The sequence below is a fragment of the Haplochromis burtoni genome, unplaced genomic scaffold (genome assembly GCF_018398535.1).
Source record: "Haplochromis burtoni strain Fernald_Lab_line unplaced genomic scaffold, NCSU_Asbu1 Contig_200, whole genome shotgun sequence".
NCBI lineage: Eukaryota > Metazoa > Chordata > Actinopteri > Cichliformes > Cichlidae > Haplochromis > Haplochromis burtoni.
The window spans coordinates 1129156-1151866 of record NW_024582561.1 but is presented as its reverse complement, the minus strand read 5'-3'; the positions used below and the strand labels follow the sequence as shown (position 1 = coordinate 1151866).

The 22711-nt window shown below is 41.0% G+C and overlaps 2 protein-coding genes across 2 annotated transcripts; both read right to left on the bottom strand.

The window, feature by feature from the left end:
• Nucleotides 1-1328: 1328 nt before the first annotated feature.
• lye (lymphocyte antigen-6, epidermis) lies at nucleotides 1329-3911 on the bottom strand. Its single transcript, XM_042226193.1, has 3 exons — nucleotides 3721-3911; nucleotides 2232-2342; nucleotides 1329-1872 (listed from the first exon to the last, which is right to left on the bottom strand). The coding sequence occupies exons 1-3, from the start codon at nucleotides 3770-3772 to the stop codon at nucleotides 1637-1639; spliced, it is 399 nt and encodes a 132-aa protein (XP_042082127.1). The 5' UTR covers nucleotides 3773-3911; the 3' UTR covers nucleotides 1329-1636.
• Nucleotides 3912-4326: 415 nt separating this feature from the next.
• LOC121815386 (prostate stem cell antigen-like) lies at nucleotides 4327-13222 on the bottom strand. Its single transcript, XM_042226194.1, has 3 exons — nucleotides 13053-13222; nucleotides 5961-6071; nucleotides 4327-5450 (listed from the first exon to the last, which is right to left on the bottom strand). Exons 1-3 carry the CDS (start codon nucleotides 13102-13104, stop codon nucleotides 5239-5241), a joined length of 375 nt encoding a protein of 124 aa, XP_042082128.1. The 5' UTR covers nucleotides 13105-13222; the 3' UTR covers nucleotides 4327-5238.
• Nucleotides 13223-22711: the final 9489 nt, after the last annotated feature.

Genomic DNA, 22711 nt, shown 5'->3' with positions numbered 1-22711 from the left:
AACTTTAAGTTTGACCAGGTTGGGCTAGCAGTGGATGAACATGGCCAGCGTTTGTCTTCGCTCGGGCTGGCAGCGGAAGATGTAGTTCAGCAGATCAAAGAGCTCAAAGAAGCATATGGTGACCTCCGAGAGGCTAACTCCAAGCTGGGCGTCAAAGTTATCGACCTAGAAGGCCTCAGCCTTTGGAAAAACCTACAAATACTTGACTTAGCAGAATCCACTCAAAGTGGCCGCCCAACTGACTTTTTCGTCGCTGCCCTCTGTGAAATCTTTGGTGGGGATATACTCACATCGCCTCCAGAAATCGACAGAGCTCACCGTACCTTAGTGCCGAAGCTAAAACCAGGTGACTATTTTTGCAATCCCACCTCTCCAATTTTCCAGAAGCTCGAGCTGCTAACTAATGGACGAGCTCCTTAATTTGCAACTGTCAGGCAAGGTATAATCTTCCACATCTATAACAAACTGTGCAGTGTAACTTCAGCTCCCTTTGAAGGCCTCAAATCCACATGGGGGAAGGAGTTGGGTATAACTATGTCAGATGACGTATGGAATTCAGTCCTCACTCTGGTAAGTTCCACATCACTCTGCGCACGCCACTCCTTATTCCAATTCAAGGTAGTCCGTAGGGCCCACTTGTCTAAATCCGAATTAGCTAAGATTTATCCTAGCTTTGACCCTCACTGTAACAGGTTCTGGTATGATGATGCCAGTCTTACCCACATGTTTTGGACCTGCCCTGCCTTGGCAAATTTTTGGGAAGAGGTTTTCTGCACTCTGAACAAGGCTGCCGGCCTAAAACTGGCTCTCAACCCCGTACTTGCTCTCTTTGATACAGTAGGTGAGGATGATAAGTATTACCGGGATAAAACGTCGGGTGCTGTCCTTTGGTTCCCTCCTGGCTAGATGTGCCATTTTGAGAAGTTGGAAGGCTCCATCCAAAATAAAAAAGGCACATTTTCTGACAAACTTGTCTAACCTTAAATTTAGGGATGTTCCTGCTAAATAACAGATTTGCTTATTCCATAGATGTTCGATGACCTACCACTGTAGGATTTACTGTGTTAATGGGAATGTGAAGCTCAGTTGTGTTGCAGCTAACTTCTTTGTGGTTTGCAAGGAAAGGTTTTGTTAGTATCAATCGCCCCTCCCGGGTTCTTGTGCTTTGTTAATTTCTTTTTTCTTTTTTTTTTTTACCTAAGTTGCAACATGAGAAGTTCTGTTTTGTATTCAATGTAACCAGTTTTTGTGTTTCCCTTTGTTTTTGTTGTCATTTTTGTAAACTGTATCCACAATCAGTCAAATAAGAAATACTCTGAGGCTAAAGATGCTTTTTAGAACTTCTTTTATTTTCATATAGTCATTAAAAGGAGAAATACAAAAAAGGAAAGCAACAACATGGAAGACTTAAAAACTCAATGTTTCCCTGAAACATCTCATAGATTAACTTTCATGACGTTGGCACTAGAGGTTTGTGTTTTATGTGACAAACAAAACTTTGCTTCATGACTATGCATGTAAGTTTACTTAATAACTACTGAGATCCAAAGACTTCATTTTAGATAGAGTGTAAAGAACATGTTTTTTCTTAGGTTTTTGGTACGAATGGCTTTAGCTAGCATTGTGTGAAGTTTGATCACAACATGCTTCCCCAAGCGGAGGCCAGGACGGCTGCAGCAATGGCGGCAGAAAGGGTGATCTTGGCAGATGGGGCACCGCTTGTGGGGTTGCAATTATCCGTGGAGCAGCACGTGATTGCGAGGTTGTAGCTGACTCCCAGCAGGGTGCTGTTAGACGTAATGTTGCAAGCTGCAGTGTCACTTCGGCAGCCCCGGCTGGTGAAGCCTGAGAAGCTGGTGAGTGATGGGAAAGCTGGAGAGAGAAAAGTTATGTTAGGCTATTGAGACTTACAGAGGTGAAGAATGGCATTTAAAATATATACAGTATAAAGTTTATTGCATTTAATCTCTTTTTTTCAGTCCTATTTTAATACTGCACTTTTGTTTTTATAACCTTAAACCAGTTGAACTGACTTTTCTTTAAAGCACAGCACCTGTTAACTAGTAATTTTCCACTGTCACCCAGCTACCACCACACCCTACTTTGTTTTGGCAGCTGAGGACATCGGGTATGTCTTCAGATACATTTGTGAAAGTAGACAGGTATAATTTATGTGATTGATTCCTGTGCTCACTTGCTGTGATATTTGAAACAATCAGGAGGTGACCTACCCACGGTTCCAGTATAGCAAGTGCTGGTGTTGGTAGAGCAGGTCTCTGTACTGCTGGACAAGCAGAGCCCCACAAGGCCAAAGCTGCACTTGTTGCATGACAGGGAATCCACTGAAACACACAAAGGAAAGCAGAAAAGTGAACATCATTTTGAGAGGCGATCAGAAGTGATTGACATATTTGCTTGGCAAGGAAACGGTCACCGGTTACTTTACAGCCAGAGACACACATCCCATGTTGGTCATCCGGCAAAATCAAACATGTGGCACTACCCAGAGTGACAAAGGGAGTAGCCAAAAGTATTTTTATCAGTGGAAAAAAAAATCAGGTTGATAAAGCAGTCAAGTTTTTGTTTCTGATTTTTTGTGTTTTTTCCCCTGTCCAGTCAGTTTTGCCCTGCGCCAGGTGTGACTGAGCTCAAGGCTCAGACACACTGCAATGGAAAATGTCTGGTCTGCCACACCCTGTACACAGGTGTGAGCAACAGCTGTCAGTCAATCAGCTTTATATGTTAAAAGGCTATCATCTCAATTCAGTACAGAAACATCTGTTAATAAAAACACTTTCACTAAATGGAACGTCAAAGTAGGTTTTATTTAATTTGGAGGATTGAAAAAGAGTCAGTCTGCTGTTATTTTAGTAGACTTGTCATTAATCATAAATACACCAGAGGCCTGAACTTTTATAGACCTCACCCTGAGCAGCAGCTCAGTCAGTTTGGGCATTAATTATTCAGATAGTTAAAAAAAAAAAAAACAGCACGGGCGAATATCCAAATATCATATAACGTATGAATTCTGCTTCCTGCATGCCTCACCCAGGCTTCACATCTTGGCAACACACACGAAAAATTTCTGCATTTCCAGAATGTGAGAAAGAGCATCTTTGGGCAAAGCTGGAGCGGATTCTCCAGACATCGTGTGGTGCTCATGTGCAGTTGGCCCAAACAACACAAAGCAGGCACAGTGTTTGCCTCTGACGCAGTTACAGGAGTCTTACTTAGATGTTACCGTGAGGAGAATTTGACCAGTTTTGTCAAAAAACCAACAACATCCCATCACTCTCGATAGTCCCTTAACCAGCTGTCTCCTACTGTTTTTTTAGTGCCCTGTGAAGTGAATGATTACCCTCAGCACAAAGAAAAAAAACATTTTTTTTTTAATGCTGGGATGATGGCAGATGTTTTATTTCTGAAATTATGGAAAAATAAATAAAAATAAATAAAAACCACCACAATAAGTTTGCCAGAGTCCTGAATTTATTTTTACCCTGCTACCAAAATAATTTACTAAAGACAATGATTTTTTATCACCAAAAAGGAACTTAGCAGTAATACTTGTCTAAAACATTTCAGGAAAAAAAGATAATTTTACACCTTTTTTAGCTCCTCTGATTTCCTTGTATTATATAAGATATCGTAATATTTATGTTATTTTTGTAACCTCATTTTATCATTAACCAATGCAGAGAACTGATTGGATAACCTTACCCAGCATGAAGGATGCAACAGCTGCGATGACTGCAAGCACAATCTTTGCCATCTTGTGTTGATTTGGTCGTTGGCTTTGAGTCCTCAGAAAGTCCTTCCACAGAGAGGCTGCTGGCTCTTGGCACTTCTCGATAAACTGATGAGCTTGTTTGGTGGGGACAGATTTATATTTGACAGCTGAAGGGAGTGGACAACAGTTTTTTTTTTCCTAAGCCTTTTGTCTTCTTTGTCACCTCAGGTGGACGGGAGAGGGAGTGCTAATGAGCGAAGGAATGCCATGAATGATGAAAGCAGCGAGGCTGAAAAACGTAAAAACACAAAACCAAAAACAGAACTACCGACTAAGTGGTTCTTCTTTGTAAGTAAAATTTGCTTTTATTACAGAATTTAATGAGTTATTTCTAGGTTTACCCCCTTTTTTTCCCCCCTCTAGAAATGACATCAGAACCCCAGAATAATCTTTTTAATCTCACATATGACACATCGATAAAGTCTCTCTCTGCAAAGTGGCACTGAAACCTGGTTAACCAGTAAATCTAGCAGTTTCACAAAAAGAAAGATTTGTTTCATCAGCAGTAAAGAAATCAAACCCGATACACACATCTCTCCAGTTTCAATAGTTTTATTTAAAGACTTTGAAGCATCAAAATATACATTTTTAACACAAAAAAGGATCTCTTTTGAAAGTATTGCCAAACTACCCATTTTATAAAAAGTTTTTGCAAACGGGAAAATGTGTATATGAAGACAAATCCGATCAAGACGCATTAGTCTATACATCCCCATCACTCCCATATAGCCAACATACACACACACACTGGAGGGACCCCAAAAAAAACAAAAAAAAAAAAAAAAAACCAACCATGTTATTTAGACCTGGCAGGGGGAAAGGGGGGAGAAACAAGAATGATGAACCGGTGCCAGCCTTAAGCTCCATAATGCGTTCATAAACACCCTTTATGCTTTGGTATGTTTCACAGGTAGTAATAATGTTATACAGCTAGTTTACACTTACTCCCTGTCTTAGTTTCCACTCAGTAAGATAAGAAACACATTTGGTTTAGCCTTAAAATTAAGCCCCCCCCACCACCATCTTCAAATGCAATGCTGGCAGCGATGCTCAGAGTATCAAACTCTTCGTTTGAGGCGTTCTGACAGCGACAGAGCTAGAAAACAATTAGGAAATTCCTCACAGGTTATTCACCTAATTAAACCAAAATGCACATTGATATCAGTATTACACCCGATTAATATAAACAGACTTTATTAAGCATCTGTTACAGTAAATGCAGGCTGACCCAAATAAAGAAAAATGTTTAAAAGATTGAATTAATTGAAAAACATCTGAAACCAAAACTGCAACATAACTGAAGGACAGCAAACAAAAGACCCATAATGAAAAAAGAAAAAAAAAAAAAAACCTCCATGATTACAAAAACCTCATGTTTAAGGACATTTTATCGAATCTCTGGTGTGTGTTGCATCCATGTTTGCATTTTAAACTGGTGGCATCTTCTGTCAAACCAGGAGGTTTCCCACAAACACAGCAGAGATGGTGGCGAGGGCCAGGGTCAGCGTGGGGGTGCCGGGCGCTGCGTTGCATAGGTTTGTGTTGCAGCACGTCTTGGTCATCTTGTAGACGGTCTTGTTTGTGCCAAAGTCCACATCTTCAGTCTTGTTGCAGTTCGCTACTGCTAGGCAACCCTTCATCTTGATGTCCACAAATCCAACTGTGGAACAACAAACAGCGTCAGCGTTTACCACTCAGGGTGCTCGCAGATTCTTTAGAGTTTATCATATGTCAGCAAAAGTCTAGAAAGTGAGCCAAGTTCAGTTTGCAAAAGGACCAAGCATTATAAAAGAGATCCTGCAACCGTTTGTGAAGTCTGTTCATGAAGCATTTTTGCTCTTGCCATTTTGAAATTTGGAAAACTAATGTGTGAAAGATGAATTGGACTGAAACCACATGCTCTTTGTCACCAGTCAATAATCGTTTAGCTTATCATGGAAAGCCTGACAATGTAATATGGCTACATGTTACAGGTAGAAATTCCCCAACTGAGAAGGATCAACTTGAATGGGATCAGTGACAGGGCAATTAAGAGTTTGTTCCTGCAGCACAATGTCTAAAACTCCCCCTTTGTTTGCATTTTAAGAATGCAGGGGTTTCACCTGAGAGCTGACGACAAGCTTTACAAGAATGCAGTGTGTTCACATTTGTAGCCACTGGCGGTGCTTACTTGCTTTCCCAACTCCACTGTAGCACAGTTCGCCGCTTGCACACGTTTTTTCAGACGTCACACACAGACTTCCAATCCCAATGGCGCATTGGTAGCATACAAGAGCTTGGGCTGATATCAGATTTGGAGAAAAAGGGAGAAGAAAAGAGGAAACCGTTTAGTTTGTTACAGGGAATAAATGAGAGTTCAAACATTTGCATTGTTCACAGCCGCTTGAAATAGAGGCTGAGAAAAAGAGGCCTTTCAGTGTTTGTCCTCCATTAGGGTATCGACGTCTGGCATTTAACAGATAAGGACGAAGTCTGAGATAAAGAAAAATATGACCTTCAGTCTGAAGCACAGGGGAGGCTCTCTTTAGGCCCTACATGTGTTAAAAGGAACCCTCTGGAGCGGTTCTTCTGAGCCGATTATAAAAGAACGTTGTCCCAGTCTTGTCATGAAAGCACTTCCTCTTATTCAATTTTTTAAGACTGTAAATGTTGCTCATGTATGCAGAAACCCTTGGAGACCAATTCAGCTTTTTCAATAGAACCTGTGAGACAGCTGTAATCTGCTTTAAGACAAAAACAAGAAGCATGACTGGTCTCTGATAACACCATCCGGGTACAAGCTGTGATTTCACAACCTGTTATTTGTGCTGGGGTTGGGCGAAGAGGTAACTACAGTTTCCTTCAGTGCAGAGAGTGTTGACAAACCTTGCAGGGGAGGGAAAAAAAACAAAAAAAAACCCCAAGATAAGTGTCACCCATGGAATTTCTAAGCTACCTTTGAGTGCGTCACTAGAAAGAATTGGGCACAAACTGTACAACATTGAGCAGTAACCAATGAGACAGGGAAATTAAAGCATTGTAATACAGTGGCTTATTAGAAATCAAGCTGCTTATATTGCGAATGCAGCATTAAACAAATAAAACAGTTTAAAATGTTCAAAGCTTATAACTTTACCCTGAAATCATCTTTGTAGTTTTGGGCTACAGCTTAAGTTGTTCCTCAAGTCTACAACTTTTAATCATTGTCTTAAATGTGACATTTTAAAATTACAGACAATTTAGAATTACTGCCACTTCTGACAAGCTGGGAGGGGAAAAAAAAAAAAAAAAAAAGAAAAAAAAAAAAAGAAACCCAAACAAAACACATGTAGCTGTAGACAAAATCTTCCAGATTATTAAGCTAATAAAACATCTCATGATGAGTAACCAATCACAATTGGAGTGTTCCCCTGAAGTAATTGCATAACTAGCGTGATGACTAAGCATCATCTGCCTTGCTGCATTGACTCACGCCCTTCCTCAGCTCACTAGTTCCCTCCTTTTTATCGTCCAATACATCGAGGGGGGGGGGGAGATTGTGTTGTGGCGTGCGCACTGTAACAATGTGTTCTGATGTTTCAGTTCAATTACAAAGAAAAAACAAAAAGGATGTGGATGTGATGCGATAGAGATATATCTCCATCTCATTACATCTACACCTTTGTACAGAGAACACAACCCCACACCCGCCCCAGCCGGTTTCGGTTACACCCCTGAGCTCATGTCATGTGGCAGTTTATGTAGTAGAGGTAAACATTAACTTTTAATTTAAAATAAATAAATCTGTATTAGGATACAACCAAGATTTGAATTACCGTATCAAAAAGCTTTCATATAATAGGACAACTAATCATAAACATGTGAATGTAGTCAAACCTGGAGGTCCTGTTAACAACGGGAGGAAAGAAACATCAAGTCATCAAATACAGCACCTTCAGTAAAAAGTAGCTATAGGACCACAGTTTTATTTTTCTTGCATCAAATTTGATAGAGATACATTTGAGAACTTTCTTATGGTAGGTTTGTTTAGTTATGGTGACAGGATATAACCAAGACTGCTGAGATGTGTTGCAAGACTTCCTCTCCAATCCAACCAGTTCCTCCACCTTCACGGAACCAACTCATGCACATACGTCACAGAAAACAAACCTGAGGTAAGGCGTGTTATTTTAGTGTTTCAGGGTTAAAGGGTGCCCAGTTACAGCAGCACATTCGTTCACTTGAGGTGATGCATTAGCATATGACTGGTGGTCTTCACTGCCAGCTGGAGAACACACAGTTTAAAGATCAGCCTCTGGACCAATTCTTTCCGATGGTCGGCTTTAGAAAATGTGAAGGCGGACATTTCAAATCAAATCAAATCACTTTTATTGTCACATCGCATGTGCAGGCACACTGGCACAGCACATGCGAGTGAAATTCTTGTGTGCGATAACATTTGTTATCTTTATGGCCATTGATGCCACAGAGTAATTAAGTAATGTAATAATTAAATAACATGGAATTTCCAGGGTTTTTTGTTTTTGTAACCACTATACAAGTGCTTTAAACACAATGGCTGGATGTTTCAAAGGACATTTACTCTGAATTAACAATAATTAGCTGCATGCATTTCAAGCCTAGAAACTATTTAGCATTGAACTGTAATCTCTTTATTCTTAGCTATTAAATATATCACATCGAGTCATCCTTTCTAAAATGTAATGACTTTATAAATCTATATCCAAGCTACAATACTTTTAGAAAACAAGGCACAATTCTGAAAATCCTCTTTGGTCCAGCATAATTCAGATACTTCCCTGTGTGATACCTATGAACAGTATTAATTTAAGAAATGTGAAGAAGGCTTAGGGAAACAAACACCCATATTTACTTTGAACATTTATAGATAACATGTTAATGTGATCATTTCTGAGGGATTTGCAGACTCTGAGGAGCATAGGCACCTTGTACAAGAAGCTTTCCAACACATTAAAAACATAACAGGCACAGTTCTCCTTTTTACTGAATTGCCCAAATTTAAAATGGATTTCGTTAGCAGGCTGTTCTTTAATAATGAAGGAACACTCTTTGAGCAGTCAGATGTGCCACATTACTAACGAAGTTGAGCCTCAGTCCTACACTGCCCTCCATCGCTCACAGACTAAAGCTGCAGGCTGTGGACCTGTGATTTTCCACTCCAAGGTCAAAGCACATACTAGTTGGACAAAGTATATTGAAAGGTGTTGTGTCTATGGTAATGAATGCAGAGCTAAATGAAGATGTTTCTTTTGTTGTTGCGGCAGTGGGGTGGGTACTGTTTACAGTGCCAACACCGTCAACTGCACAGGACTGGAGGGGCAGGACAATTTGGGAACAAAAAACAAACTCACAAGGCTCAGATTTAGAACTGTGGGAATCTGCTGGAAAAGGACGAAGGGAGGAGGCACTGACTAAATACCCTCAGCCAAACAATGAGTCATGTGCTGCAATATGGAAAGAAATTAAACCAGGAAGTCGGGAAACATGCAAACAAGCTCATGAAATCTGTTATGAGGGCGACTGTATTTAAAGGCTTCTTTCAAGGAGGGATGATGGCCTGTATTTGTATAGTGCTTTTGATGGTCCTCACCCTGCTCATAATAAACTAAAGATTAATGGTCCCTGGCAGCTCACACGAGTTTGCGTTTGGATTTAAACCATGAATAGGAGCAGCTGGTTTGTGGTGGGAAGTGTGTCAGATATTCAAATTTTTAGAAAGGGGAATCAAATCCTCTCACCTGAACAGTTATCCCAAAATCAAAAGGCAGCGGGCCAAATGAAACACCTTAGGAATACATAATTCAGAAGTTAAAACTAAGTTAAGCTTTAAAATGTTTTCTTACCAATAGCTATGATTCATTTCAGTTCCCATCAACTGATCATGGCAAACAAATACGCTTACATTGCCTGGGGCGGCGCAGGGTTTACTGTGTGCAGGGTGGAGCCAATGGCCCATCTTTACTCCCCTTGTATTCCCATCATGTTTACTTTAGTCTCCATTTAGTCTAATTGTTATAATTGCTTTTCTTTTTGGGGAGTATCATTGACCTACATTGTTTTTGTGAAGTGGCTACTGTTAAATTTAGTTTCTGCCTCTGGGCTTAATAAAGTATGTCATCCATGCCCGCATGTCTGATTTTGGCACAGATTCACTCCAAATACGCTTCCTGGTGCAACCCTCCCATGTATCCAGGCGTGCCCCTTCCCTCCCAGTGTGAGTTTGTGGCTCAAGAAAGGAATCTTTTGCATGCAAGGAAAAATGTGTAAACCACTACAGTCACTTCCACATCACAAGCATATCAAAAATGTCTCTTTGGCAGGGAACACTGTAGATTACTTCGATTTATTGACTAAGGATTTAAAGCAGCTGGTAGCTGAACAGAGGTGACGATTTGTCTATTTTATGTGAGCTGGTGATTTGGGAAACATTTCACTGGCCTGTAACAAGTTTCCTTCAGAAATGAACCAGTCCACTGTCTGAATCATTCACTTCAGACTCACCCAAATGTCCCAAATGACTATTTTTCTTTGAGAAAAATAGTCATTTAACCACCTTTATGCAATTATCACCATATGGGGATCACTTTTTGGTCACACAAGTAAAAAGGTCAGCATTATCGCCTGAAGGTACAGCAAGCAGCCAGGATGACAATACAGATCCCAGAAAGGTGTGGTTTGAAATGGAATACAAAGCACAGCAGCTGAAATCTCAAGGACAAAACTGGACAAAGGGTGTAAAACACAATACAAGCAGAAAAACAATAAAATAAAATAGGAAGACTGGACAGCAGAGGAATTTGAACCTTTGGCAAAGTCTCAACTACTACAAGGACAGAAATTTAATGTAATGCCTGGCAAGTTTTTACTTGACTTTGTGTTTAACAGCCTGGGGGTGGATTTAAAAAAGCACTTCTCCGCATATCACAAACAAGCTGCCTCACCCTGGAGCCTGCAATAATCAGCATTAAAATAAAGCCCGGGATGTGCACAGAGGGTAAACACTACAGCCAAAGTCTTAGTCACTCAGGTGAATCATACAATACACATCATTTAACATGCTAACAAAATAATTTAATTCTCTAATAAATGTTAAGAAATTTGATTTCACCTCCATCTAGACATTTTCACATTATTCAGTTTATTTTGAAGTTTAAAAAAAAAAAGTGTAAACCTAATTGTTAAGGTAAAAACAAGACGACCAATTGAAAACAAAACACAGACCTGACAATTTCACATAAACTTCTTTGAGCCACTTAAACTGTTTAAAGACTTAAAGCAGAGTGTTAGCGCTACTGCTTCTAGCTAAACCAGGTGATACTGATCATTTCTAGGCATTTGTACATGAACCTCGATACAAGTTTCATTCTTTGAGAAAAATAGTCATTTAACCACTCTTTAGCAAACCAATTCCTCAATTTCAATGGAAACTCCGAAAATTAAAACGACTGTAGCAGTTTATACACTTTGTTTTGGTATATTTTAACAAAGTGGCTCAATGGTTTACTTTTTCAGTCAAATAAAAGTCACTTGTCTACTCATTACCTTTAGCTAGAGGTTTAATCACTGCTGTTAATACTTTTGAAAAGAATTTTTTAAATTTAAGTCAACTATGAAGCTTTAGTTTCACCAAATCTATTAGCTGCCATCTTTAGCCAACGCCTTTGGTAGCTTAACCTCTTTTCTGATTATTTTAATCAGTTATTCGCACTTTTGGCTTAACCAACCAATTTAAATAAAACTCTCCATATCATTTCACTTACCAGTAATGCATTTAAGTCACAATGCCAGATAATGTATGGAAGACAAATTTAAATATTTTTGGAACTTTTTTTGCAAAGGTCCTTTGCTCATTGAGCTATAAAGATTCTTTTTAAAACAAATTCGCCCAATTTGCCATGGGTGACTTTGAATCGGCACTTAAGCTTGTCAATATAAATTTTTCACAGGACAACTTAAGTTATTAGCTACTTTTAGCAATAGGGCACCATCATACATAACACATTGGACCTGATACCACCATTGGTTGCGAGGGGAAAGAGAGGCTATCCCTCAACTGGTTGTTGGAAACCACCTTGCAATAGTTTTGATCACGAGCTGATTGCCACAAAATCTGAAATAAAATTGAGTGAAGCTGACATTTAACACATGTTAGCCATAGTGCTCAGGCAACACCTCTAATATTTCTGCTTTGAGTAGCTGTGAATGCTTACTGAAAACGTCATCTTCCGTGCAAGCAATGAGCAACCACAAAATCTAATAATGATCAGATGAATTGCATGCAATCATGAAGACACAATTTCCCCTAGCAACCTCCAACCGGCTGCCTACAAAACCAGAACAAGTTTATTAAGGGTCAAACTAACAACACTCATTTGAGATAAATGTCAGCTTTGTATGCAGAAGCATTTATTTTCTGTGCAACTTTCTTATTTCTTATGTTTTTTAGAGTGGAGTGTCTCCATTTTATCAAAGCTACACTTAGAAGCAGCGCATTTCCATATACATTTATAGTTTACAGCATAAATAAATCAGAGCTGCATTTCATATGAGTGGTTTAATATGCATTACTATTCACAAACTTTGATATGCGGCTGGGGTTTTAAATGTTTCATATCTTATCTGCAACAGTCAAAAGATCTCTACCCAGATTATGAGATGAACTAGAACATACCATTTAAAACCACAGAGAGATATGGGGAAAAAACAAACAAACTGATATTTGATTTAGTTTACGCCCAAAAGGGAAGGTTTCCTCATCTTTACATTCGTCTAGGTGGTGTTTATACCTTCTTTTGCGCACACACCCAGCAAAAACAGCTCTGCACCCTCCAACAAGGACACACCCATCAAAAAAAAAAAAAAAAAAAAGGGGGGGGGGACACGTTTTCCAAAGAAAGTGGAAAAATAATGGTAAGCTTCCAGGACCAAAAAAAAAGATACACATATAAAACGGTATTAGAACATATAAAAGCTCAGTTTAGAACTAAAATAAAGATCTTAAACATAATTTAATCATAAAACTTGTACAAAAAAGTAAGGCGTTAATTAGGAGCGCACACATGACTGTGCAGGTGATAGTTACCGACTACAGCAAAGTTCAACTTAAACATTTATTGCTAAAATTCAAACTTAAGTCTTTAAAGGTAGCAGTTCACTTCAAACGTATTTAGAGAAAACTCATTTTTATTGAATAATTCGTATAACGGGTAAGCTGCAATTAAATCGAATATTTACTTGTGCGTTTGTTTGTTTTTAAACTTACCGATTGCAAAGCACAATCCGACTGCAAAAAGCTGGAGGATAACTCTGTTCATCTTGGGTTAAAAGAAGAGAGGGAGAGAAACAAATGAAGAAAGTGCGCTTTAGGAGCTGGCTGCCTGTGAGCTCTCAGACCGTTATAATCTCGACCTAACGACAAACTTTTCCGCCATCGCTGTATTTATAATCCTCCCCCTCCTTACCAAATGTCACCGTTACCCAATCAGAGGACCTCATTCTGAACGTCCATCGTGATTGTGTCGACCTTCACACAGCTCATACAGGTAGGAAGATTACCTGAAAGCAGGAAGTTATAAATACAAGAAAGCTGGGAAATGCTGAGTTTGTTTGGCTCGTAGCTCATTTGTTGTTGACGATATTAACCGGGTTTCCCACTTTCCCAGTCATATAAATCACGCAAAGTCAGGATTTTTGGATACTTCCTTAATACCACAGATGATTATCAGACACAAAATCAGATGAAATGACATTTTTAACAGTTTTTTGTGGTATAAAAGATGCACAAAAGTGTACAAAGCCTATCACACAAGAACACTGGAAAACATACACTTCAAGTTTTTATTATCCTTTATTTATCCAAATAAAACGTAAATCTGATTTCCAAGAGAGATGTGACCAACAGGGCAGAAAAAGTTACAACAAATATAACACACAACAAGTAAAAGACAAATACAATATTCCGTACAGACAAGTGTTCACAAGGCAGAGTGATGTATATGATTTCCACAGCCAGTAATAAAACATAGAGCACAATGTTAGACAGTATCTGACATCTTTAGGTACTGGGCACATGCATTCATAAAAAAGCAGACCATGCTAATCCAGTAAAGGTAAAAAGAAGTTGTGTAAATCAAATGTTTGCTCACTTGGTAAGATAAACCAGATGGATTATAAGCGACTCTGGTTTGTTTTCATCTTGGGCACAAGCCTTTTAATGTGAGTTTTATTGTGAAGATGTTGGAAAAATATTTTTGGTACAAAATACAGAATAATTTCTCCTCATGTGATCAATGCCAAACCTTTCACCTGAATAACTGTTCTAAAAGTCCTATATTGTAAAAGATATATCAACATTTCAGACCTCGATATAGTTCCACAGAAATGAACAGTCTGATCCACGTGTAGCTTGTTGGGCTCTGGTTACCCTATGTGCTTATATTTTGATATATTACAGTGTTTCTACCTGGGTTTATAATGTTTCTTTGATGCTCATTAGTTGCCAGCATAGACACAATGTATCAACATAAGTGGTAATAGATCTGCTGATCTGTGGATACTGAAACCTAGACACACTGTGTCTCCATGTGTTTATAACATCTAAACTATTTATGTCTACACAGGTGATTTATTGTCGCTAAATTTGCAACATTTATGCCATTTTTACTCCAATAAATTACTAAATGTGACCAAAAATGACCAAAAATACATAGTGTGTCCACTTATGTATGTATTTTTGGTCATTTTATGAGTTTAAGTGGCCTCATCTTTAGACACTTATTATATGTTACAGTTAACAGAGTTGACGGAAATCAAACAATGTTTGCTTTATTATTCCTAAAAATTAAATTTAAATTCACTGGACGAGTGAGACCTGGTAGTAAAATAAAGTTGTGATGTTCAAGTTCAAAAGGACACTGCCCTGTATTTTGAGGAATTTACAAAAGTCCCAACACAAAGACTACCATATAGGATAATTAAAATCATACTTTCCCTAATAACTAAGAATAAATAAACTCAGTTCAGCTCAGTATTAATTTTCATCTCTCTATAAGCTTATTGGTTCAGTTTCTGTTGGTCCGTCACAACAATCCTAGTTTCTAATGTTGCATCATGGGAAAATCATTTGCCCATCCCTGGTTTAGAGGGATCTCAGATGTTATGACCCAGCAAATCTTTTCAGCTTTTCTTTGTTACTGAAATACAAAATCACTGAACGAGAGTGGATTTCTGCTCTCTCATGCAGTGTTATAAGATACAGCACTGACGTTCGTAAGGAGGACACAGCATAATGTTACACGTCTGTGTCAGCTTCTCATTTGAAATATTACTTTTCTTCTAATGAGCAGACCTGTTATTTCACAATTACTTCATAATCTTACGTGTTCAAATTCCAGAAAATAATTAACATAACAATTTCTGGGAGGGCAAAATCCCTTTGAGCTGGCTGACACCTTAAAAGAACTTAATGAGAGGTCTTCTGGTGAAGGCCCAGTTAAAGCATCAACTTCTCTCTAGTAATATGATACTGTTATTTCCCACAACTGGATGAGGGTTGCACATTAGTGACACACAACAAACTGACAAACAGGTGGGAGCAAAAAGAAAAAGAACTGATACTTGATTTTTTTTAAAGGGTTTATTTCAGCTTTCCCATGTAATGGAGAAAAGGACACGGAGCTACTTTTCATGCTTTGATTAAGATCTCTCACATCGATTGCTGGAAACATAAGTAAACATCCCCATTAACAACTTCTTGGATAGCCTTTAGCTATTTTTCAACAGGTAGGTGATGGCAAGCAGCAACCTCCAGAGCTGATGCAGAAGTGCAAAAAAAATGATGTTGATTTTTGAACAGAACCACATTTTATCAGTAGTCAGTACGGAAACATTGGGAAATAGGCTTGCAGAATTTTCCCCTATAATGACCCACGCCATGCAGCCATTTGTTAGAGTTGTTTGTGCATTTCTTCTGTGTCTGGGCACTCCTCTGGATACTCTTACACCAGAGAAGAGCTCCTTAACTGCAGGACTACAACGCCTGTGGATTTATTTCCAATATTTGTCGCATCTGCGGCAGATTTACTGCAGACTCTGATCAGGAAAGTGAGACGTCGAAAGAGAGGTAAGCGAGCCGGCGTACTCGTGCGTTTGAGGAGACGCGGACTGAGAACGGCTCTTCCTGGGATCTTCCTTTCCAATGTACGCTCACTCGGGAATAAGATAGACGAACTGGCCCTGATGAGAAGCATGAACAGAGACTTTGCCTCCTCCTGTGTCTTATGTTTTACGGAGTCGTGGCTCAGTGAGGACATCCCGGACTGCGCGCTCAAGCTGGAGGGCTTTCATCTGCTGCGCGCGGACCGGCAGGCCGCTCTCTCCGGTAAAACCAAAGGTGGAGGTGTCTGCTTCTACATCAATAGTGGCTGGTGCACAGATGTAACAGTGATTGCTCAGCACTGCTCTCCCTCTCTGGAATATCTTTTTATTCACTGCAAACCGTTTTATTCTCCGCGGGAGTTTGCTTCATTCATCCTGGCCGCTGTTTACATCCCGCCAGACGCGGATGCGCAAGCAGCTCAGTGCGCACTCGCAGAGCAGATTCTCCACATGGAGCGGACATACCCGGACTCTCTCATCATTGCTCTTGGGGACTTTAACAAAGCCAATCTGAGCCATGAGCTTCCGAAATACAAGCAGTATATTAAATGCCCGACCAGAGAGGAGAGGACACTGGACCACTGCTACAGCACGATCAGCGGGGCCTATCGCGCGGTGCCCCGCGCTTCACTCGGACTTTCTGATCACGTCATGATCCACCTGATCCCCGCGTACAGACAGAGGCTGAAGCTCTCCAAACCTGTCGTGAGGACTAAAAAACTGTGGAGCAACGAGGCTGTGGAGGAGCTTCGCACGTGTTTGGAGTCTACAGACTGGGACACAATGAAGGCTGCTTCTAACAGCTTGGACGAGTTTACGGACACTGTCACCTCCTATATCCACTTCTGTGAGGACAGCATTGTGCCATCACGCACCAGGGTGAGTTATAACAATGACAAACCCTGGTTTACTCCTAAACTCAAAAAGCTGTGGCTGGAAAAGAGAAAGGCGTTCAGAAGCGGAGACAGGGACTGCTACAGAGAGGCCAAGTACAGGTTCACTAAAGAAGTGGACATTGCTAAACATCAGCACTCTGAGAAGATGCAGCAGCAGATCTCAGAGAATGACTCGGCCTCTGTGTGGAAAGGTTTTAGGAATATCACCAACTACAAGCCTAAAACCCCCCACTCCACTGACGACTTGCTCTTAGCCAACACCCTTAACGACTTCTACTGTCGTTTTGACGAGCCATCAGGCAGCCTTCACACCTCCAACGACCCCAACAATAGAGGCACTTTGGACACTCATTCCCCCACCTCTCCCCCCTCCATAGAGCCATCACCACCTTCAAACTGTTCACCTACAACACCCCCCTCCTCACCCCACACAAAAGAGGATTTCACACCACCTCCTCCCACCACAACTCTTCATATTCATGAAGCAGATGTGAGGAAGCAGTTTAGGAGTCTGAATGCTCGAAAAGCTCCCGGCCCAGACGGTGTGTCTCCTGCCACCCTCAGACACTGTGCAAACGAGCTGGCCCCAGTGTTTTCTGGCATCTTCAACTCCTCACTGCAGGCATGTCATGTGCCTGCCTGCTTCAAGTCCTCTACCATAATCCCTGTCCCCAAGAAACCTAGGATCACTGGACTAAATGACTACAGACCCGTGGCTCTGACATCTGTGGTCATGAAGTCATTTGAGCGCCTAGTTCTCTCCCATCTCAAGACCCTCACGGCCCCCCTCCTGGACCCCCTGCAGTTTGCATACAGAGCCAACAGGTCTGTAGACGACGCCATCAACATGGCCCTACACTTCATCCTGCAGCATCTGGACTCCCCAGGAACCTACGCCAGGATCCTGTTTGTGGACTTCAGCTCTGCCTTCAACACCATCCTTCCAGACCATCTCCGAGGCAAGCTTTCCCAGATGAATGTGCCTGATCCCATCTGCCGGTGGATCACTGACTTCCTGACGGACAGGAAGCAGCATGTGAGGCTGGGAAAGAATGTCTCGGACTCCCGGACCATCAGCACCGGCTCCCCTCAGGGCTGTGTTCTTTCTCCTCTGCTCTTCTCCCTGTACACCAACTGCTGCACCTCCACCCACCAGTCTGTCAAGCTAATCAAGTTTGCAGATGACACCACCGTTATTGGGCTCATCTCGGACGGGGATGAGTCTGCCTACAGGAGGGAGGTTGAACGTCTGGTGACCTGGTGCAGCCACAACAACCTGGTGCTGAATGCCCAGAAGACAGTGGAGATTATTGTGGACTTCAGGAAGCACACAGCCCCACTCCCCCCCATCATCCTGACTGACACCCCCATCACCTCTGTGGACTCATTCCGCTTCCTGGGTACCACCATCACCCAGGACCTGAAGTGGGAGCCCACCATCACCTCCGTCATCAAGAAAGCCCAGCAGAGGATGTACTTCCTGAGGCAGCTGAAGAAATTCAACCTGCCAACACGGACGATGATGCAGTTCTACACTGCAATCATTGAGTCCATCCTCACCTCCTCCATCACCGTGTGGTACGCTGGAGCCACTATCAGGGACAAACAGAGACTGCAGCGTGTTGTGCGCTCTGCTGAGAAGGTGATTGGCTGCAGACTCCCATCTCTGCAGGACCTGTACACCTCCAGGACACTGCGGCGTGCAGCTCGGATCTCAGCTGACCCTTCTCACCCTGGACACAGTCTGTTTGACCTGCTCCCCTCAGGCAGGAGGCTCCGGTCCATTCGCACCAGAACCTCTCGCCATAAGAACAGTTTCTTCCCCTCTGCTGTTGGACACATGAACAATAACCACATGACTGTCCCCGCCACTAACACATGACCCTACGCTGTGTCACTGCATCATTTCATGTTTGGCACCGATCACCACCTGCACTCATGTATATATCTTTCTACGTAGCACTCATAAGTCTTATTCTCATGTATATATCTCATGTATATCTCATGCACATATCTTTCTTTCTACATAGCACTTTAATTCTTATTGTTTGCACTGAAGCACCGCAGCAATTTCCTAATGTTGTAAACCTCAACATCTGGCAATAAACCCCATTCTGATTCTGATTCTGAATTCCTGTGGTTTGAAAATTCATCAGTTATGATGTGGCATCTTCATGGACCTTGGTTTGGGTTTCTCACTAAACTGGTTTGTGGGGATACCTGGGCAGGTGTAAGCTATTAGCAGTGATTGAATGGTTCTCTGGTGTGGTGAGTTTTGTCTTAAGCGGACTCTCTTACACTGTAAGTATAGCAATGTGAACTTTTGTTGTTTGCTAACTTCCAACAAAATTAATAACAATAAAGTTGTATGGCACGTGGTTCATTTGAGCTTGTGCGTTGTGTGTGTTACTTTATTGTTATTTTTGTTTGTTTTGTTTTTTGTGTGTGTGCTTTGCTTTACATTTACAGCGAACCAAGGAGAGAGAGAACCAGCCTAACTGGGTTACATGGGATAATTAGCATAAATATATACTCACTGGGCAACTGATCATGTACACCTCGCTATTACCAGGTTGGACCCATTTTTGCCTTCACAGCTGCTTCAGTTCTACATGGCACAGATTCAACGCGGCCCTGGAAATATTAGTCAGAGATTTTAGTCCATTTTCACATGACATCATCACGCAGTTGCTGCACAATTGCTTGTTGCATATCCATGATGGGAATCTCCTGTTGCTGCACATCCCAAAGGTGCTCTATTGGCTTAAAATCTGATCATTGCGGAAATCATTTGTGTGCAGGGAACTCACTGTCATGTTCAGGAAACCAGTTTTGAAAAAAAAAAAATCCTGTACAGCATTAGGCCACCGTCAGTCTGATAGGATGGATGTCAAATTCTGTTCCTTACATTGTGTTTTGCAGTGTTACAATAGAAATCAAGACTCATCAGATCGTGTTGTTCTAATCTTCTGTTGTCCACTTTTATATCGATGCATCTTTGCTGTGCTTACGTATAAAGGATACTGTCTATTATTGAGATTTATTACAAACCTTAAAGCTCTTACCCACAATAGCATGTTGCATGCTCGGGTCTGAGTTGACTAAGTCACTGGTTCATTCTGATTTATAAGGCCATTCTTGCTTTGATCCCATCTTACTTACTGACTTACATGCATTAAAAAAAGCAAGAGAAGTTATTGTCCTCACTCTCAAGACTTTCTTTGGTCTGTACTGAAAGTTTGCACTGAAATTAGAAATAAGGGCAGCTTTGTCTTCCTGAAATTAACAAAATCTTAATTGACCTGTCTCACTGAATCACCTGAAGGAAGTTACTTCAGGCCAGCCTGAATAATAGTACCTCTGTTTTGACAAAGAAATGATATCTATCATGCTTCTGTCATGGACACGGTGATGAAACAACTTTACTTTAGTTCAAACTTTGAATGGTTGACCTGCTTTGAAGCAGGTCTCGTCTTGCCCAGAATTTGTTCTCCAACATATTTCTGTTTGCTTGTCTGCAAACATGCAATTAAGTGACAGATGAGCAGTATTGGGTGGAGGAAGTTCCTAGCAGTTTTTTAACATCGCTCACAACATATTTGTTGGATTTTGTTTTCTTGTTTGGTCTGTATGGTTGTTTGGGTTTGTTCTGCAGAGGAAATAGAGGAAAATATGCCTTCTCGCTGCGGAGAGAAAGAGTTATGAAACAGCATCTTTAGAGTCATGGTTTTGAAATGCTTTGGTGTGAGGGAGGTTGTTTGAGCCCGATGAAATGCCTCTATTGTTTTGCCCACAGTTTCTCAATTCCTACAATTTGGAAAGCGGGCATGTGGTAGAAACCAGCCAGAGAAATAACAGAGGAAAAGGAACGTCCAAGAGTGTGGGATAAAAGCCAACCAGGAACAAAAAGCAGAAGCAGCAAGAGACATAAAATATCCAGTTTAAAAAGAAAACAAATAAATATAAAGTATGTTTCAGAGAATCAAAAATGCCTTTAGTACTCCCTTTACATCTAGAATCATGTGTAACTACACAAATGGAAGCTACCTGTGTGTAGTCATGGGGCTTCATTTCATTGTATGTATAAATACACCTTTGTCTGGGTGTTTCAGGTGAATGAGCACTGAAGGGAACAAACAAAGAAACACTCCAAGCAGCAGTTCATTTAAGAGCACAGCAGCTAAATAGGGTGTAACAGGAGTGTCTCTCAGTTACCCGGAGGATACATGCTACAGCCTTGAATCTGTGATCTGTGACAGTCTGAGCACACAGATCACTTTTCAAAGCAGAGTATCTAAGCATATGTGCATCTGTGTGAAGAAAGACTTCAGTGGTGTTTTCAATGATGTTTAGAGCACCACATTTTAAGCAACCAGATTTTCTCAAAATAATGCACCTTTGTGGTTGTAGAGGTCTTAGAAAAGGTAGTTACACAGCAGCCACGCTGGACGGATTTACCGTACCTTGATAAGCTCTCCTCACGGTTTGTTTTTTAATATTGCTTTTGTGGACGGTTTGTTGAGACACTATAAAATGACTGAACTGAACTGAAGCAATGCAGCAGGTGTGCAAGGTTCATGTCACACCTCACTCATAGAGGTTTCTTAGTTGCCACATGTGATTCATTTAATTTTATGTCACTTCTGATGGGAAGCATGAGTGACGCTGAAAAACTAGTTATTACTTCCAGGCTGGACTACTGCAATTCATTATTATCAGGATGTCCAAAAAACTCGCTGAAAAGCCTTCAGCTAATCCAAAATGCTGCAGCAAGAGTCCTGACAGGGACTAGAAAGAGAGAGCATATTTCTCCTGTTTTGGCTTCCCTTCATTGGCTTCCTGTTAAATCCAGAATTGAATTCAAAATCCTGCTCCTCACATACAAGGTCTTAAATAATCAGGCCCCATCTTATCTTAATGACCTTGTAGTACCATATCACCCTATTAGAGCACTTCGCTCTCGCTCTGCAGGCCTACTTGTTGTTCCTAGAGTATTTAAAAGTAGAATGGGAGGCAGAGCCTTCAGTTTTCAGGCCCCTCTTCTGTGGAACCAGCTTCCAGTTTGGATTCAGGAGACAGACACTATCTCTACTTTCAAGATTAGGCTTAAAACTTTCCTTTTTGCTAAAGCATATAGTTAGGGCTGGACCAGGTGACCCTGAATCCTCCCTTAGTTATGCTGCAATAGACATAGGCTGCCGGGGGATTCCCATGATGCATTGAGTTTTTCCTTTCCAGTCACCTTTCTCACTCACTATGTATTAACAGACCTCTCTGCATTGAATCATATCTGTTATTAACCTCTGTCTCTCTTCCACAGCATGTCTTTATCCTGTCTTCCTTCTCTCACCCCAACCGGTCGCAGCAGATGGCCCCGCCCCTCCCTGAGCCTGGTTCTGCCGGAGGTTTCTTCCTGTTAAAAGGGAGTTTTTCCTTCCCACTGTCGCCAAAGTGCTTGCTCATAGGGGGTCATATGATTGTTGGGTTTTTCTCTGTATCTATGAAGCGCCTTGAGGCGACTTTTGTTGTGATTTGGCGCTATATAAATAAAATTGAATTGAATTGAAGCAGTTTTTGGATTTGGATTTTAAGGGTCTGAGTTGTTTTTGTATTCATCAGCTGAGAAATATTAGTAAACTGTGTCTTATTATTTCTAAATCTTTTGTAGAGATTGTTCTTCATGCTTTTCTCTTATCTCACCTGGGCTATTTTGATTCACTCTTTACCTGCCTCAGTAAAACTTGCATTGGATCATCTATAGATTGTACATGCAGAAGGTTCCTTACCTTCCCCCAAACGTTCTCATATCACAGTTCTGGTTTTCACCAATGGGACTCTGCATGGTTAAACACCTACAGTGAACTCTTGC